We start from the raw sequence: 18,256 nt of genomic DNA on the forward strand, positions 1-18,256 counted from the left end.
GGAGGATTTTGTGAGTCACGGAATAGAAAGTTTGAAGGATATAAATCAGGAGACGGGAACTACAGAACATTATGGGGATCAGAAGAGGGGGAAATGGAATTGGCCAGGGAGAGGGTCTTAGTTTGGCACTGTAGGGGCAAAAATAATATGAGTAAATAGTAGTCAAAACAGCATGGTACTGGCATAAAGACATACAGATCAATGAGTAAATAGTAGTCAAAACAGCATGGTACTGGCATAAAGACATACAGATCAATGGAACAGAATAGAGAGCCTAGAAACAAACCCAGGCCTGTACTGTATGAAGCAACTGGATGAAGCAAGCCCTGGATAGATGTCCATTCATCTGGCCACAGTGTTACCAGGTAACAAATCCCCATCTATCTCAGGAAGAGGATGGGAACTCCGCGCCGTGCGTATCCACTGCCCGGATAAAACCGCTAAGGTTTTTCCTCGTTTGTGCCATGTGTTCATCATAGGTTGGCAGGGAGCTACTCTCACCCAAGGAACATCAGCTGATGACCAACCACCCATCTTGAATGTTGCTGGTCCCTGTGCCAGAGGGAAGAGAGCTCTGGAGGGTCTCTCGTGGGTGGTTCTGGCTTGGATGTGACTTACTTTTCTAACTCATTGACCAGAATTAGCCACCCACCACCACCACCACCACCACCACCACCATCGCCACTTGGGGGCTAGCGAGTGCACCTGGGAGGTGGAGAATTTGAACAGCACTAATTGCCCCTCGAGCAGTTTCCTCCAGATTAGCTTTAGTTGGAGAAATCATACAGAATGTCATGCTGGAAAGAACCTGACACAAGCCAGCGTCTGCTCAAGGTCACAGAGAGCAGGTAGCAGGTGCCGGGAGCCAGGCCCCCCGTGTCCCAGCCGTTCCCAGCAGCCTAGATCCTGAGGATTCTCTTTGGGAAGGTGAACGCTGCGGACGGTCCTGCAGTCAGGCCTTTGTTAATGCCCCCTCCCCGGCCAAGTGTTGACTGTGTCCTTGGCTGTCACCAGTCCTCCAATGTCCACGAGATTCAAATTTTTCTTCCCAGGGCTCACCTCTGCTGAAGAAACATCCGGATGCGGAAGCCTCTGTGGTACTACTCTGGGGACTGTCTCCCAGCCCGATCCTGGCCAAGTGCGGGACCGGGGGAGCATAAACATCCTGCACACTCGCCTCCCCTTCTCATCAGAGCTCGCTACCTAACCCTCCACGCTCCCCGGCTCTTAGGGTCCTTTCTGTAACAGCACTGCTATAAAAGGACGCTTGTCACACCTGAGCTACCCCAGCAGATAGGCCCCAGACTCAGGAACCTGTCCCAGAACCCCAACAGCCCTTCTGCTCAGCCGTCCGTGGCCTGAACTCCGCAGGGCGCCCAGGAAAGGGACGGAGAACTTGGAGCTCACGAGGGACATATGGATCTGCCATGAAAAGCTTCCGGCAACCCTAGCTGGTCTCAATTTAGCCTCTCAGAATGGTTCATCAGGTTTTTTGCTTAGAAAATGCAAGATTCAATCGATCCTCCAATTACTGGCAAGCCAGGACAGACTTAGGGGCTGGGGAAATCTGAATTGGCAGCTGCTTTGCAATTGTGACTAAAATCACAAGGAAGAGGAACTAAGCAGTTAACTGAAAAGAATTTAGGACAATGGTTCTCAAACTGGTGCAAGAATCACCTCTGATACTTAACCTTATAGCACAATGAACACGCGCAGCCATTTTAAAAAGGTAGACCTAGATGTTTAGAGTTAAGACTTTCAAACTATGGTTTAGGTAGAAAAAAGCAACACGCTACGGACGCTAACAGGTTATATGTGTGTTACCATGTAGGTAAAAAAAAAAGTTTGGGCGAGTTTTATGCTCACCCATATTTGGAAGGATATACAAGACACTGGGAAATGATTGTCTTCTCAGAGAAACTGGGAAACTGATCTTCAGGGGGGTGAAGATCATTTGCATCTTTTGAACTGTGCCATTTGTAGTACCTATTTTATTCACTTATTTTTTTAATATATTTTTATTGATTTCAGAGAGGAAGGGAAATATCAATGAGAGAGAATCATGGATTGGCTGCCTCCTGCATGCCCCCTACTGGGGATCAAGCCTGCGACTCAGGCACGTGCCCTTGACCAGAATCAAACCTGGGAACCCTTCAGTCCACAGGCTGACGCTCTATCCACTGAGCCAAACCGGCCAGGGCTGTAGCACCTCTTTTTAAAGTCAATTACCAAATGCAATGTGGTACCCTAAAACAGAAAAAGGGCTTTGGTGGAAAACTGGTGAGATCAGAATAGTCTGTAGTTTATGTACAAGATGAATTCTCGTTTTAACCAACGTACCAAGTGCAGCTTGGGTGGTGGTGGTTTCCTGGTTCATAATTCCGTCCTACCCACGTCTCCCCACCATTAGAATGTGCTCAGAAAACTCCGACCCTCCGGCATCTTCTCACTGCTCCCGTGCCCGGATGTCCCGCATTCCCTCCTGGAGTACTCATTCTTCAAGGCCAAGTTCACCGTTTACGTGCTCTGAATGCTCTCCTTGGCTCTCCCACTCAGTGCTCTGACACGCAAACGTACTATCTTACATTTTCCCATGGTTCCCCAGGAAGCGCTCTGATGCAGGTTAGAGCGCAGGAAAGCTCTTAGGGACTAACACCTGTGAAGGGAGGACTGGGCAGAGGGAGAAGCGGGCTGTGATGAGGCCCTAACAAAAGCGTCAGCGGACCCACAGGGAGCTCTGAAGCCAAGGCGCCCTTCAAAGTTGCCCCAAGTAGCAGTGAGAGGGAAACGGCCTTGGACCCCAGCCCACTTAGCCCTGGAGATGGGCACCTGCGGAAGGGGGACCTGACCTTGGCTAAGGCAGCTCTTAAGCAGAGACATTTTTTCAGAGAGTGGACCAGCTGGGGCCGCCGGCAGCAGTACTTCCAGCAGGAAGTCCTTCCCTCCGGAAGGACTCACCGTCTCACCACTTATTCCTACCGCAAGGACTACAGTAGACTTGTCTCCGTCTTCCAAGTGGGAAGACGGAAAGCACTCTGGCTTCTGAGGGCAGGAGGCGCCTTTCCTCTCAGTTCCCAGCGCAGCATGCAGAGATAAACCTTCCCATTAGAGGTTACTGAGAGCATCAAAACCCACAGCAATTCATTTTCCGTTTGGCAACGACGCCAAGGAGACAGACTTCATTCTAAAGGAGAAAGATTTCATCCTAAAGGAAGGTCGTGTGTCTTTTCAAGCAAATGAATACTTTTATTAACATGGTAACTTTTTTTAAAACACATGGTAGGGTTTTGACCTCAAATACTTGTCAGGTCTGCTACTCGAATGAACTGATAGCTGGACATCGTATGAACCTTAAAGATCCCTGTCCGTTTTAGGGTCCAATGCAGACAGTCCTTGCTTTCCTTTCCCAGCCCCTCAAAGGCTTTTGCAAATTTCTCTTTCATTTCATCCCCTGAAATGCATCAGGGTCTTACACCAACTTGTACAGAATACTAAGATCTCGTCGCCCACCTAGGTTCCTCGTCCAATAAAGCTGAGTTAGGTTGTCCAAACAAACTGACCAGACAGGTTACATCGGATAGTGTGCCACATAAAATTTAAATTTTGAACAAAATACATCTCTCCTCCTTTGGTCTCACACAGAAATTCAAGTCCCAAAATACAGACAATGCCATCTTCCGCCTTCGGATTCACCAGTCCCAGCCAGATCAGCCCCGTCCGCGCCGGTGGAAGTCCGGTCCCTTCCTCAGCTTCTTGGGCCGCTGCTGCACGGAGTCCTCTCCCCGCAGCGAGCAGCCCTCGGTCCTGCAGAGCTGGAGACCTCCAACTCCGGGCCTGGCGTCCCACACAGACCCCGAGTTCCAGGGAGCTATCAGGTCGCACAAGAAAGAGCAAAGCACCTCAAAACTCAGAAATAACCAAAGCCCAGGAACAATGCGACTGCTGCAAGAGCTTACAATCTAGGCCCACTTCTGTGTCGGGGCATTTCCCAAATCAAAGTTACTTCCCCAAACGAAAACATCCAACAGTCAAAACTCATATTGAGGTCATCAACCACAGACCACAGCAGAAACGTAGTGTAAATGAGGACAGAGCGTAGACGGAGAAAAAAAGGGGGGAAAACAAAAGGCTCTCTGGTTTCAGCTTCTCCAGGGTGTCAGCCAATCTCCACCAGTCGACCAGAATCCATTGGCTGTAAACCTGAAGTGCAATGGCGAGAGACCCATCGTGAACAGGTTAATTCCGTGAGAAACACAGCCCCCCGTGGACAGCCCTGCGGGACGCCCCTCCCCGGGAAGCCACCTGCCGCGGCCCCATCTCCTAGCAAAGTCCGGAGCCCTTCCCTCTGAAAACCCCACCTCTCCGCCCCCGGATCGGCGGCCCGTGTCGTGATTTTGTTCCCTTGGCGACTGTTAGGTTCGCTATCCCGCAGTTACTGCCCTGCCGCGCGACCTCAGGCTCCCTCCAGATACCAAGCCAGCCACGGGCAATGTTTTCCCTAGTTACCAGCGTAAAAAAAAAAAAAACAAAACAAAAAAAAACTTAAAGGGCAGCGAGGAAGCCTCCTACAGGGAACACGGGGCATGCCGCTCTCCCCTCCCCCACCCCCGCCCCGCCCGCGGGCCCGCCCGCCCGCGGGGACGACGGTTCCTCCGACCCCGGAGGGTCCCCGGCCCCGGCGCGGCCTTACCGCCGGCCGCTCAGGACGACTCGCTCTTCTCTATCCGCCGCACCAGCGCCACCAGCATCTCGGCCATCTTCGCGATCTCCTTGGCCTTCTCCTCGGCCTTCTCGCCGCGCCGCGCCCCGCGGCCCTCGGCGCCGTCGCCCGGGCCCTGCAGGTGGTTGAGCGCGCTCTCCTCCGAGGCCTCCACCTGCGTCTGGATCTGCACGAGCATGTGGTCCATCTCCCACAGCTTGCTCCGGTTGCGCAGGTAGGCGCGCCCGCGCTCGCGCGTCAGCGCCGCGATGTCCTCGCGCATCTCGTGGATGACGGGCAGCAGGAACTGCTCGAAGTCCTCCTCGGGCTCCAGCACCTCCACCTCCTCCGGCTCCGCCAGCTCGACGATGTCCAGGGGCCGCATCCTCCTCGCTCCTCCGGAACCGCGGGGTCGGCGTCGGCTGCGGAGAGAAAACGGAGACGCGCTACGCTGAGCCACGGAGTTCCAGAACCGTCCTCCAAACTTTTCCCCGGGCTCAACTTTCCGCCTCCGAGAAGCCACGGAAAGGGGCGACTGACGAGCAGAGTAGCCGCCAACAAAATGGAGTCCCGGCCGTCAACCAGCTCCCTGCGCGTTGCGGCCCCGTTCACGACACGGCCGGGCCTCTTTACGGTCGCGCCGCGGGTGGAGCGAGGGGCGGGCGCGCGCGCGTCGGCGGCGGAAGACGCAGCCGGCTCCGCCGCGATCGCGCGCGCGCACACACACGAGCACGAGCACGCACGCGCGCTCCCGTCCCTCTTTCCGCTCACCGGGTGCCCCGCCTAGCTGCTCCCCCGGCTTTGGGGTGAGCTCTTCCGGTGCACCCTCTCCTCCTAGATTGCTTCTCAAGCGCGGAATCTACATTTTAAAGATGTAAACGCTCTCTGTCTAGACGGAAAGAGGAAAATGCTACGCAATAGTGTGTTAAAGGCTGTGACACCCCGGCTTAACCCCAATAGCCCCTTCCTTTTGAGAACCAGAGCTCCAGGTGTCTGCTGTGTGTCTGCGTGGGGTGGGAGGGGGGTGGGGGTGGGGGGGGGGTCTTACTCAACTGTGTGTCCCCACAGCCCGGAGCAGAGCTTGGCACGCATGAGTAAATTTGCTTTTACGTCACTCTTCTTTCTCCTTAGAGGACATGCAGCTGGCCAATAGACATGTGATACCATGCTCAGCATCACTAATCGAAGAACTGCAAATTCAAACTACAATGAGGTATGGCCTCTCACCTGTCGCAATGGCTACCATCAATAGCTCAACAAGTGTTGGTGAGGTCGTGGAGAAAAGGGAACGGAACCCTGGTGTCTGCTGGTGGGAATGCAGAGGGTGCGGCCCCTGTGGAAAGCAGTATGGCGTTTCCTCAAAAAGTTAAAAATGGACCTGCCCTATGATCCTCCGATCCCACTTCTGGGAATACTACATCTGCAGAAACCCAGAACGTGAATTCAAAAGCATACCCACACCCTGTGTTCGTTGCAGCGCTATGTACAATAGCCAAGATTTGGAGGCAGCCCCAGGGCCCACCCGAGTGGATAAAAAGCTGTGGGACATGTACACAGTGGAATACTACCCGCCGTAAAACAGGAAATCTTGTGACAGCACGGATGGACCTGGAGAGCATTATGCTAAGTAAGCCAGTAGGAGAAAGAAGTGTCACATGATCTCACTCATATGTGGACAAAATTAACTGATGAGCAAAATAGTAACAGGCGGCCCTCGCTGGGTGGCTTCATTGGAGCATCGTCCATACACCAAAAGGTTTCAGGTTTGATCCCAGTTGGAGTGATCAATGTTTCTCTCTCACATCAATGTTTCTCCCTCTCCCCCACCCCCCGCTTCCTCTCTAAAGTCAATGAACATATCCTCAGGTGAGGATTTTTTTTTTTTTCAAATAGAGCCCTGGCCAGTGTAGCTCAGTGGTTAGAATGTAGCCCACACACCAAAGGGTCACGGGTTCGATTCCCAGTCAAGGGCTTGTACCTGGGTTTCAGGTTCCATCCCTCCAGTGATTCAGGAGGCAACCAATCCATGTGCTTCTCTCACATCAATGTTTCTCTGTCTCTCTCTCTCCCCCTCTCTCCCCTCTCTCCCACTCTCTCTAAATTAAAGTCAATGGAAAAATATCCTCAGGTGAGGTTTAACAACAACAACAAAATAGAAACAGACTCATAGATAGAGATCAAACTGACAGCTGTCACGGGGGGACGGGGGCGCTCGGTGTGGGCTGGGTGAAAAGGGTGAAGGGATTAGGCAAAAACAAAAAAACACCTCATAGACACAAACAACAGAATGGTGAATATCAACGGGGAAAGGGGGAAGAGGAGCTAAGAGAGGTAAAAGGGGGGATAAATGGGGATGGAAGGAGAATTGGCTTGGGGTGGTGAACACACAATACAATATACAGTTGATGTATTATAGGATGGCACCCCTGAAACCTATATAATTTTACTATCTAATGTTACCCCAATACATTTAATTTTTAACCGGTTTGGCTTAGTGGATAGAGCATCAGCCTGTGGACTAAAGGGTCCCGGGTTCAGTTTTGGTCAAGGGCATGTACCTGGGTTGCAGGCTCAATCCCCAGTAGGAGGCGTGCAGGAGGCAGCTGGTAGATGTTTCTCATCGATATTTCTAACTCTCTACCCCTCTCCCTTCCTCTCTGTAAAATCAATGATGTAACTTAATAAATAAATAAACAAACAAACAAACAAATAAATAGGTTCATCCGAGCCCTTTACATTCAACACCGACTACAGCTCTGTCCAGCAGGAGCTGACGAGAGGCTAATGAGCCCTTCAAACTGAGAGCAGAGGACTGTTTTGGAGCTGATGTCTAAAGACGCACACAATCCTGTGCCATCCGGTTGCTGTTGTTTGGTTTTCTCTTCATTTGTATGCACAAGTTAACCAACCCCGGTCCAAATGAGTGGACCCATTTCAGAAGAAGTAAGTGGAGAGCTGAGTATCACTAAGAGGAACACAGAGTTGTAGAGGTTTGTAGAGAAATGAGACAGTGCGTTGAATGGGTTCCTCCCCCTGCTCGAGTCCTACCTGCAGACTTCCCGTGTGTATTCTGACTCCCAGGCACTCAGAATAATGTTCCAGACCTGACTTGCAGTTTTATGTCTTTATTCTTCTATTTCAGTTATTCCAGACTGTCTTCTGTTTAAAATGCAAATTAAACTTAACCCAAGTGTTTTTTAAAAAGTCACTCGACACAAAAATTAAGGACAGGTAAGTTAGTTTTCTAGCCTGTTGACCCAGCCTCAGAACAGTGAGAAACATGGCAGGAATCCGGCTGCAGAGCGCCGTGGCCTGGTGTCTGTTCTCGTCAAAGGCACACAAGCCCTCCTTTAGAATACGACAGGAACTTCTCACTGCCCGTCGTTCACATTTAAATTCTCCGCGGTGAGAAGGCCTGCCCTTCTAGACTCGTGGTTCTCACTCTGGAGCAGGCAACAGAACCACCTGGAAGGTCGGCCAGCTCCATCTCCCAGCCACCCTGGCGGCTGGGCCCTGCCCGGGGTTTCTAATTCAGAGCGTGTTGATGCTGCTGGCCAGGGCCACACGGGAGACCCCTGGGCTGAGCCCTTTGTCTCATGGCCGCCCTTCAGCACCACCCCCTCCAGAAGCCTTCCTGCTCCCCGCTCCCCCGGGCGGGCTAGCTGTTCCTCGGGGCTCCCACGGCCTCTGGCACGACCCTCCCATGTCACTGTTTGCTTGTTTCTCCACGTCCAGACTCAGGGGACCCTTAGAGACCTGGAAAGAGATGGCAGCTGGGAAACTTAGAAGGAAGAGGAGCAGAGGAATGGAAATAGTGCTGAGCCCGGCCGGTGTGGCTCAGTGGTTGAGCATCGACCTATGAACCAGGAGGTCACAGTTCGATTCCCGGTCAGGGCACATGCCCTGTGCAGGAGGCAGCCGATCAAAGATTCTCTCTCATCATCGATGTTTCTATCTCTCTCTGCCTCTCCTTTCCACTCTGGAATCAATAAAATATATTATCAATAAAAAATATATATACATATATGTATATGTCTATGTGTATGTATATATGTGTGTGTATATATGTATATGTGTGTATGTATATGTGTATATGTATATGTGTATATGTGTGTGTGTGTATATATATATATGAAATAATGCTGAGTACTGCAGGCCTGACACTCAATGCTCCGCCCCAGTTCGTCACTGCGGCCGGTCCCCCGTCACTGCGGCCGGCCCTCCGTCACTGCGGCCGGCCCTCCGTCACTGCGGCCGGCCCTGAGGCAGCCCAGGAGCCACTTGGCTGGTTTTGCTGCTTTCCTGCACCTGGAGCTGAAAACAACTGAGGCCCAGATGTTATCTTAGGGAGGAAAGGTCAGGGGTCTAATCCCATGACCAGCGGCCTGCCAGGGGCAGAAAGGTCACCCTGGGGCCAGGCCCTGTTTTCCCAGTTTTGCCTGTTGCTAGGCACCCAGCCCGCCTTGTGCGCCTCACCTCTTGTCCTTGCTCTGCTCCTGTCTGTCTAACCGCATCTCCCACACCTTCCAGGGTTCTCTCACTATTTCCTCCATGATCCCCGGTTCCAGAACTTGTCCCAGAGCAAGTAGACGGAGCAGGGATCGGGGAAGCCGGGCGAGCTTTCCGCGGGTCAGGGCGCACACATCAGGCAGGTCGCGGTGTGCGGCTGCCTCGCTGCGCCGGCTGAACAGTGGCCCCAGGGTGTCCTCCCAGAGCCTGGGGTAGGGCCTCATGTGGATGTCGGTCATGGCAGATGGGTGGGTGAGGGGGCGGCGTGCTGGAGTGGTCGGCCCGCACCCAGTGTGCCTGGAGGCCCAGAAGAGGGAGGAAGGCCACAGATGACGCGGGCAGGAGTGGGGGGAGCTGCGGTGAGCTGCCCGCTGATGGCCCAGGGGGTTCTGAAGACAAGCGGACCACCAGCCCCTAACCCGCGGGCCCAACATTCCTCCCTCAGACGGTGTCTCCGCCAGGCCCGCCTGACACACAGGGACCGGCGCCCAAGGACAGGTCATCACCATTCCTCGCTCAGCAAGCACCACCCCTGCCCCCAGGGTGGGGACACCGGGAAGTGCAGTAAGATGTGGGCAGCGGGGCCTGGCCCCGTCCAGGGGCGGGGGGAGGGGTCCAGCCGGGGCCGCAGGAAGTTGCAACAACGCATTTCATCCGAGTGATGCCCAACGGGGAGGGGCAGGTGCGCAGAGCGACCCAGCCCTGCCGTCCCACCCCGCGTCAGCACGGAGCTGGTCCTTCTATAAGAGGCGCCAGGGGCCTCGTGGGCCATTCCCTCGGCCGCCGCAGCCGCCAGGAGACACCCATGGCTGAGGCACCCGTGGCTGAGGCGCCCGTGGCTGAGGCGCCCGTGGCTGAGGCACCCATGGCTGAGGCACCCGTGGCTGAGGCGCCCGAGGCTGAGGCGCCCATGGCTGACCTGGAGGCCGCCATCAGCATGATCATGGACGTGTTTGCCCGCTATGCAGGGACGCACGGCAGCCGGCGGAGCCTGAGCAAGGAGGAGCTGAGGTTGCTCCTGGAGAAGGAACTCCCGGGCTTCCTGGAGGTGAGGCGGGCCGGCAGGAGGCTCCCCGGGGCAGGAGGCTTGCCTGGGGGTGGAGGCTCCCCTGGGGCAGGACCAGCTGGCTGGGGGGCAGGAGGCGGCTGTGGGGAAGGAGGAAGGAGGGCATGCAGGGCAGAAGGGGCAGAAGCTGTCCAGACCCAGGGCCGCACACTTGCAGCTCTCCAGCGGGAGGGGCCGTGGCCTGGGCGGTCTTGACTGGAATCCACCCTGGGACCTGGAATCTACCGCTCCACCAGCTGTGCCGCAGCAGCACATTCTGCGATAGAATTTGCGGGTTCGGGGCCGGGTCGCCTGCGCCCCCTGCTGCTGCTTTTCGGACCTGCACTGTGGTGGTGCCCCTGCCCCTGAGCAGGCTGGCAGACACCCTCACCGCCCTCTGAAAGAAAGCCGGGGGTGGGGGTGGCAGGGACCGTCCAGGCCTGGGCTGGCCCCAGGTCCCCTTCTCCCGGTGGCCCAGACTGCTTTCCTCACCTGTAACGGTGACACCTCCCTCGCCCGGTGGATTGAGAACTGGGGGTCTACGTAGGGGCCAGCGTGGTGGCCGCGCGGGACGGTGGTCAGTAGACGTGACCTGGGAGTTCTCATAGGCAGCACCCACAGAGCTCGCGGCGCCGAGGACAGAGCAGCGAGTGGGTGCAGTTTCCTGGGAATCGTTACAGTCAAGGGCATTACACAATCCAAAGGCAGCACCTCCCCCGGCCACGTGGCTCCGTGGGTGAGCGTCGACCTATGAACCAAGAGGTCACGGTTCCACTCCCGGTCAGGGCACATGCCCGGGTTGCGGGCTCAATCCCCAGTGTGGGGCATGCAAGAGGCAGCCAATCGATGATTCTCTCTCATCACTGATGTTTCTACCTCCCTCTCCCTTCCTCTCTGAAATCAATAAAAACACATTTTTAAAAAACAGAGACAACCCTTCAAATACGTCGGGCAGGCCCCCACCTGCCAGAGCCGAGTCTGCCCTCCCAGGTGCGGTGTCTGCACGCCCAGCGGGCCTGGCACAGACTCGGACTCCTTCCCTCTGCCCCGCGTGGTGCTTGGCTGAGGCCGAGGCCCCCGCGGGCACCCCCTCACTGACCTGCCCCCTCTCTCCTCCAGAGCGGGAAGGACGACGCCATGGACAAGCTGTTCAGGGGCCTGGACACCAGCGAAGACTCCACAGTGAGCTTCCAGGAGTTCGTCCTGCTGGTGGCGGGGCTCACGGCTGCCTGTCACAAGCACTTCCAGGAGGAGGGAACCAGCTGACTCCGCGGCCCGGCTCCTGGCCGCAGCATGGGGGCAGGTGGGTGGGGGCACCTGGCCGCCAGGAAGCTCTCGGCAGCAGTGGTTTCTGGGCTGAGCGAGCTGATGGCTGTTGATAAATAAAACGCTTGTGAACTGATCCTGGGCTCAGAGAAACGGGTTATTTCCATAAAGCCTCACCACCACACACACACACACACACACACACACACACACACACAGCTCCAATTGGTACTTCATGCGCATCCCTGCCCCGGGGAGACAAGCAGGAGGAAGGACACAGGTCAGAAGGTGAGAATCCTTGTCGGGCCATTTCCTGGGTGCCCCCCTGTGCCAGCCCAGGGGTGAGGCTCGGGCCCTGCTTCTGTGTATTCGTCAGCACAGAGCGATGGCCAGCCTCCAGGGCCCCGGGATGACCGTGGGATATGCATCCGTTCTTTCCGCCAGTCAGTCATGTAGCCACTCATCAAACCCTGGCCTCCACCTTCCGTCTCTCCAAACTGACTTCTCGGGTAGCATCTCTTTACTGGCGCAGTGCCATTGTGTCCTTTCTTCGCCACGAAGACCGTAGAGCACGGTGACAGCCTCAGGGAAGGATGGTAAGCCAGGCCGGGAAGCCCCACCAGGGCAGGCCTGGCCTCAGGACCCGTGCCCATGGCTTCGTGACTCAGAGGCCAGCAGGTCAGCGACTGGACCTGGCTCAGGCGGCGGAGCCTCTTCTATCCGAGTCACTGTCACCAGAGCAGGAAGGGGGTTGCCGAGGGGCCCTGAGCGGCGGGGGACGCGCTGACCGGAGGCTCCGGCTGGTCCCTGGGGGGGGAGGGCTGGCCCGAGTGTGGGGCGAGGGAGGGTTGCATGAAGTTAGGAGCAGGCGCACACGCGGGAGGAAGGTGGGCAAAGCCCGTGGCCGTGGCCGGGCGCTGAGAGTGCGCCAGAGCGGGCATGGCTCTTCCTTCTGTCCTGCTCCTGCACAAGTGAGTCACCATCCTGTGGATGACAAAGTCCCAGGAGCTGCGGCGACACCAGAGCCCTCGCCCCCCGCCTCGCAGCTGGGGTGCAGGCTCCTGACCTGGGACCCTACACTCGGCCCTCACTTCCTCAGTTGATGCCAAGCGGGGGTGGGGGTGGGGGAGAACAGCTCCCCCGGGGTGCAGATGTTTCCAGCTGCGGGGCCTGCCCGGGCGCTCCAGGCCTCGCCGTCTTAAGGGAGAGAAGTCCTTCTGAGCCCTCTCCTGGGGGCGGGGTTCTGTGCCTTTCAGCTAGGAACCCAGACCTGGAGCCGGAGAACGCCCCGCGCTGCCCTCCGGGACCTGGCTCTGGTCCTGCAAGCCCCAGCCTCCCCGCAGGCCACAGGAGGGCCGGTCGGCATGGCCGGGCTCCCTCAAAGCGGCTGCTGGGAGACCCTTTCTCCGGCGCCTGCAGTTCCCACGCCTAGGCCGCTGCCCTGGAATTTCCCTCATCATCCTGGCTCCTCCATGGCCCCAACTGAGAGACTCCGTCTGGTTTGGAGAACAGGTTCCTGCCCCCCGAGACCAGCCTCCCTCGGCTCTCTGTCAGCCGTCTCTGTGCCGGGCCCTGAGCGGGTACAGAACGCCCACGCCTCATGGTCAAGTCCACAGCCATCTCTCGGTTCACAGCTTCCTGGTCGGGGGGTGGAGGGGTGGGGGGGAGGGGGCACCTGGCATCCAGGTCCTCGTGAAGCCGGAGCCATGTCCAACCAGCATTATTTTGTTTGTTGTTATTTTGATTGCCTAAGCTCTTTTTTAAAAAATAAGTCTTTATTGTTGAAAATATTACATATGTCCCCCTTTGCCCCCCATTGACCCCCCCTCAGCCCCCCACCCCAGGCCTTCACCGCCCTAAGGTCCATGGGTTACACAACATATGCATACAATAAACAGCATTTTTAAAAATATATATTTTTTTATTTCAGAGAGGAAGGGAGAGGCAGAGAGAGATAGAAACATCAACGATGAGAGAGAATCAGTGATTAGCTGCCTCCTGCACACCCCCCACTGGGGATGAAGCCTACAACCAGGTATGTGTCCTTGACCGGAATCGAACCCAGGACTCTTCAGTCCGCAGGCCGATGCTCTATCCACTGAGCAACACTGGTTAGGGCAATAACGAGCATTTTTTAAAAAAATATATTTTATTGATTTTTTACAGAGAGGAAGAGAGAGGGATAGAGAGTTAGAAACATTGATCAGCTGCCTCCTGCACACCCCCCACTGGGGATGTGCCCGCAACCAAGGTACATGCCCCTGACCGGAATCGAACCTGGGACCCTTGAGTCCGCAAGCCGACGCTCTATCCACTGAGCCAAACCGGTTAGGGCAACTTGACCATTATTAAAGACACAGTGTGGTGGGCAGCCAGACAGACATGACAGAGCAAGGACCAGGTGCAGGTCACCAGGGCGGCTAGCAACCGGCAAAACTGGAAAACAAGTACCTCACCCCAGGGCGACCTTTCCTCCCCGAGCATATCGCCGGTCACATGGTTTGGACCCCATGACTTCTCCTTCCGAAAGATAGCATCTAGCCCTGGCCTGTTCGGCTCAGTGGATAGAGCGTTGGCCTGTGGACTGAAGGGTCCAGGGCTTGATTCCCACCAAGGGCTCGGACCTCGGTTGCAGACTTGATCCCCAGCTCGTCCCGGGCTCACCCCCTGAACCTGTCCCCAAGGCCCCTTTTCTCTGGCTTCCCAGTGAGCCAGAGCAGCCCGCCTGGGCTCTCCTGTGGCTTCTTCTAAGCTGGGCCCTGCCTTGTCTCACTGTCCTGAGTCTGCTGTTGCTGCGGCCAATGCCTTCTTACTTGATTTGCTGCACTTTGTCTCTTGATGAAACCTTTCCTTCAAGAAGACGAGAACCGAGGTCTCCTCATGTCGCTGGTAACAATAGCTCCTACTTTGTTTTTGTTTTTTTTTACAAGTATGCTACAGTTGCCTTGGCCAGTTTGTTCAGTGGTTAGAGCGTTAGCCTGCAGACCCAAAGGTCTTGGGTTCAATCACCAGTCAAGGGTTCGTACCTCAGGTTCGACCCCCAGCCGCCGTCAGAATGGGAACAGGAGGCAACCAATCAATGTGTCTCTCTCACATTGATGTTTCTCTCTCTAAAAAAAAGTCCCTCCTTCCTTTCCTTCCACTCTCTAGGATTTTTTTTAAAAAGTATGCTACAGTTAATATTTTCATTCATAAATCTTTTACATTAAGCTCAGATAATTTCCCAGAAATGAATCTCATTTAACCTAGGATTATTAGGTAAGAGGAGAATTTTTTTATTGTGGTAAAGATATATAACATAAAAGATACTGTCTTAACCATTTCTAAATGTACAGGTCAGTAATGTTAAGTATATTCACCTTGCTGTGCAACCAATCTCCGGAACTCTTTCATCTTGCAAAACTGGAACTCCGTGCCCATTAAACAGCACCCACCCCCGAGCGCCTGGCAAACACTGTCCTGTTTTCTGTGATTTGACTACCCTAGGACCTCATGTAAGGGGAGGGGGTCATATAGCTTTTGTCTTATTTAATGGCTCATCTCACTGAGCCTAATGTCCTCGAGGTTTATCCCTAATGTAGCACATGTCAGAATTCCCATCCTTTTTAAGGCTGAATACTAGATCTTTGTATGGATAGAATACATGTTGCTTCTCGGTTCATCCATCGATGGACACTAGGGTTGCTTCCAGAGTTTTTGTGGGTGTCTTTTTTTTTAATTTGTTTTGCTTTATTTAACCAAGGTCAAGTGTCTCCCCACTATAATGCTTGGGAATTGTCCCAGGGAGGGCCCTCCGGCTGTCACCAGCAGCCCCTGCTGACGATTTGCAGAGTTGGTCCTTGGCTGGTGAGCACACTCATCTCTAGGTAACATGCTATTGGTTTCTCCTGCTTTCTGGGTGTCTCCGCTACTAGAATGAAGTTCGAGGCAGAACTTCTGGATCGTCCGTCCACTGCTGTATCACCCAGTGCCTAGAACAGCGCCTGGTATACAGTAGGCGCTAAGTAATCCTGATAAATAAAAACACCTGTGATAAAATACAATTTTAAAACGGTTTAAAGAGAACTGACATAGCCCAAGTTTCTAAGCCAGAAACTTCCGTTTGAGTTATCTGCCTTGGTAAGCAGACACCATTAAATTTAAATTAAATTTACATACTTAATTGGCCCTCATTCTTGGAAGGAGTATGAAGACACAACCATGTCCCAGCAAAAAGACACTAGGGACGGGAGGGAACGCTTCCTGGTCCTTGGCATGTGCTTTACCTTGACCTGGACGGAGGCCACGTGGTTGTACGGATGTGCAAAAACGAATGCATTTGGTACACGTACGGTGCATGCACTTCACTGCACCGCTAAACCGTCCTTGAGAGGCTTCGGACTGAGCGCGTGCACACAGAGACCACAGCGCGCGTGCGCGTGCGCGTGCGCGTGCGCGAGCGTGCGCGAGCGCGCAGGCCGGAAGCAGGGGCGTTCTGTGCGTGTGCGTGCGCGCGCGCGGAGACCGGAAGCTGGCCGGCAGCCCGGAAGTCGCGGGCTATGGAGGGTCGCTCGGCGGGTCGCGGGCCGTCTCGCGAGGGATCGGCGGAAGAAGCCGAGCCGCCGGTCGCCTCCTGGAGCGGGGACAGCGGCCACGTGTCGCAGAGCCACAGCATCGCCTCAGGGCCGTGGGAGGATGAGGGCCCGGAGGGGGGCGCGCCGGGACGCGACCTGCCGCTGCTGCGCCGCGCCGCCGCGGGCTACGCCGCCGGCCTGCTGCCCGGGGCCGGGGCCGGGGCCGGGGCGCGGCCCGAGGTGCAGGCCCTGGACGCCAGCCTGGACGAGCTGCTGACCAGGGTGGACGAGTTCGTGGGCATGCTGGACATGCTGCGCGGCGACTCCTCCCACGTCGTGAGCGAGGGCGTGCCGCGCATCCACGCCAAGGCCACGGAGATGCGGCGGGTCTACGGCAAGATCGACCGGCTCGAGGCCTTCGTGGGCATGATCGGCGCCAGCGTGGCCCGGATGGAGGAGCAGGTCGCCAGGGCGGAGGCCGAGCTGGGGTCCTTCCCCGGCACGTTCAGGAAACTCCTGCACACAATCCACGTGCCCTCCCTCTTCACCAAGGCGCCCGCCAGCAGGCCCCCGCCGGCCGCCTACGAACCGCCCGTCCTGTTCCGGACCGAGGACCACTTTCCCTGCTGCAGCGAAAGGCCGCTGCTCTGAGCGGGCGGGCGGGCCGCTGCGGGAGGACGCTGCCCTCCGAGGTCACCCCGAGTGCCGATTGCATCGATGGGGAGCCCTGTTCCCGGGCCGGTGCTGTCGGGGTGTGGAAGTGTAACGGTGATTATTGCACACCCCGTTTCTCGCTGTCTTCATAGTGGTTTCACGTAGGAAGTTTGCCCTGTTTAAGTCTTCCAGTTCCAACCCGAAAGCTGCTTGGTGGGCGCGACCGGGGCAGCAGAACGAAGGAACTCACCGGTGCACTGTGGCAACACTGCTGCTGTTGTGGATTTTATGGCTCCACCAACAGTATTACCTTTTCAAGGTTTATATATTTATATCCTCTCTAGGAAAATTCCTGGGCCGTTAAAGCTTTGTTATAATTTGATCCGAACAGTGGTTCCGTTTCCTATCGCTTACTCTATCGATTGGTGGTAAGTTACTTAACATTCTGTTAAGCTTTCCATGTGGGTTGTAAACCGAAGGAAATGGTGCAACTTCTGAGAAAAATGCCCCGACTCATTGCAACTAATTCTGAAGTATTGGAAAGTATGACCACACCACCTTAACTTGCCCCGAGCAAATATGACCATATAATGGTTGCCAACGTTTGGTTTATAGCTTAAATCTTAATAAAAGTTTTAAACTTCATTGGAAAAGCTTTTCTTCTGGAAAGGACTTTACCTGCTTCCTTTTCTGTTGGTTTGAAAGCGGACATGCTGCTCGTGCGAGTTGAGGAGCGGGATAGAGAGACGGGCTGGGAGCACCTTCAGAAGGCGGATGTGGAAGGCCGACCTGCTCCTTTTCACAGCATCAGATGTCTCTTTCCCCGCAGAGGGAGCAGTTCATCATTGGGGGGGTGGCTGGTATTGGGGTTGTGTTCTTTCACCCTGACAACGCAGAACCCTAAAGAGCCCTTCAGGCACGACAGGCTTTGATCTCCATCCTAACCTCCTTTATGAGACGGCCCCCTGGCAGCAGCCCTCAGTCAGCACCCAGCGCCGGCCGCTCTCCTGTGTTTCTCAGAGGCGGACGGAGTAGGCGTCATTCTCACTTAGCTGCGCACAATGAAAAGTGATAATGTCGTCTCAACCTTAGCTTTCTTGGGCCTTCTGTGTCGTTACACATTTATATTTTTTATTCGAACAATTCACTGATCACACACTGAAGGACTCCTGAATTCAGAGGCGGAAAGAACAAGTAACCTGTACTTAGTATTCGGCCACTACTGGGTACGTGAGTAATGAGTATATCCCTGCAGTGATCCACTGGGTGGGAAAATAGCTGTCTTGCATAACATCTGTACTGCTAAAGTGTTCTCTAAGCTTGGGGCTGTATTAAACAGCAGGTTTAGGACAAGTTATGAAAAAATAGAATAACTTAAAAGAATTAATATCTGCATAATAGACACTCTAAATTTCAGAAAGCATAAGTTAAGTGTTTTATAAAGTGATACTTTTAAAATATATTTTTATTGATTTCAGAGAGGAAGGGAGAGGGGAAACATCAATGAGAGAATCATTGATTGGCTGCCTC

General features: G+C 54.9%; 3 protein-coding genes across 3 annotated transcripts; 2 read left to right on the forward strand and 1 right to left on the reverse strand.

Annotated features, from left to right (window-relative positions):
- Positions 1-3,223: 3,223 nt before the first annotated feature.
- On the reverse strand, positions 3,224-5,289 carry MRFAP1L1 (Morf4 family associated protein 1 like 1). Its single transcript, XM_008150887.3, has 2 exons — positions 4,691-5,289; positions 3,224-4,200 (listed from the first exon to the last, which is right to left on the reverse strand). Exon 1 carries the CDS (start codon positions 5,082-5,084, stop codon positions 4,701-4,703), a length of 384 nt encoding a protein of 127 aa, XP_008149109.1. The 5' UTR covers positions 5,085-5,289; the 3' UTR covers positions 3,224-4,200; positions 4,691-4,700.
- Positions 5,290-10,087: 4,798 nt separating this feature from the next.
- On the forward strand, positions 10,088-11,519 carry S100P (S100 calcium binding protein P). Its single transcript, XM_054722443.1, has 2 exons — positions 10,088-10,256; positions 11,373-11,519. Exons 1-2 carry the CDS (start codon positions 10,119-10,121, stop codon positions 11,517-11,519), a joined length of 285 nt encoding a protein of 94 aa, XP_054578418.1. The 5' UTR covers positions 10,088-10,118.
- Positions 11,520-16,004: 4,485 nt separating this feature from the next.
- On the forward strand, positions 16,005-17,369 carry BLOC1S4 (biogenesis of lysosomal organelles complex 1 subunit 4). Its single transcript, XM_008150949.3, has one exon. It carries the CDS (start codon positions 16,058-16,060, stop codon positions 16,721-16,723), a length of 666 nt encoding a protein of 221 aa, XP_008149171.2. The 5' UTR covers positions 16,005-16,057; the 3' UTR covers positions 16,724-17,369.
- Positions 17,370-18,256: the final 887 nt, after the last annotated feature.

Source organism: Eptesicus fuscus, chromosome 2 (genome assembly GCF_027574615.1).
Source record: "Eptesicus fuscus isolate TK198812 chromosome 2, DD_ASM_mEF_20220401, whole genome shotgun sequence".
Lineage (NCBI taxonomy): Eukaryota > Metazoa > Chordata > Mammalia > Chiroptera > Vespertilionidae > Eptesicus > Eptesicus fuscus.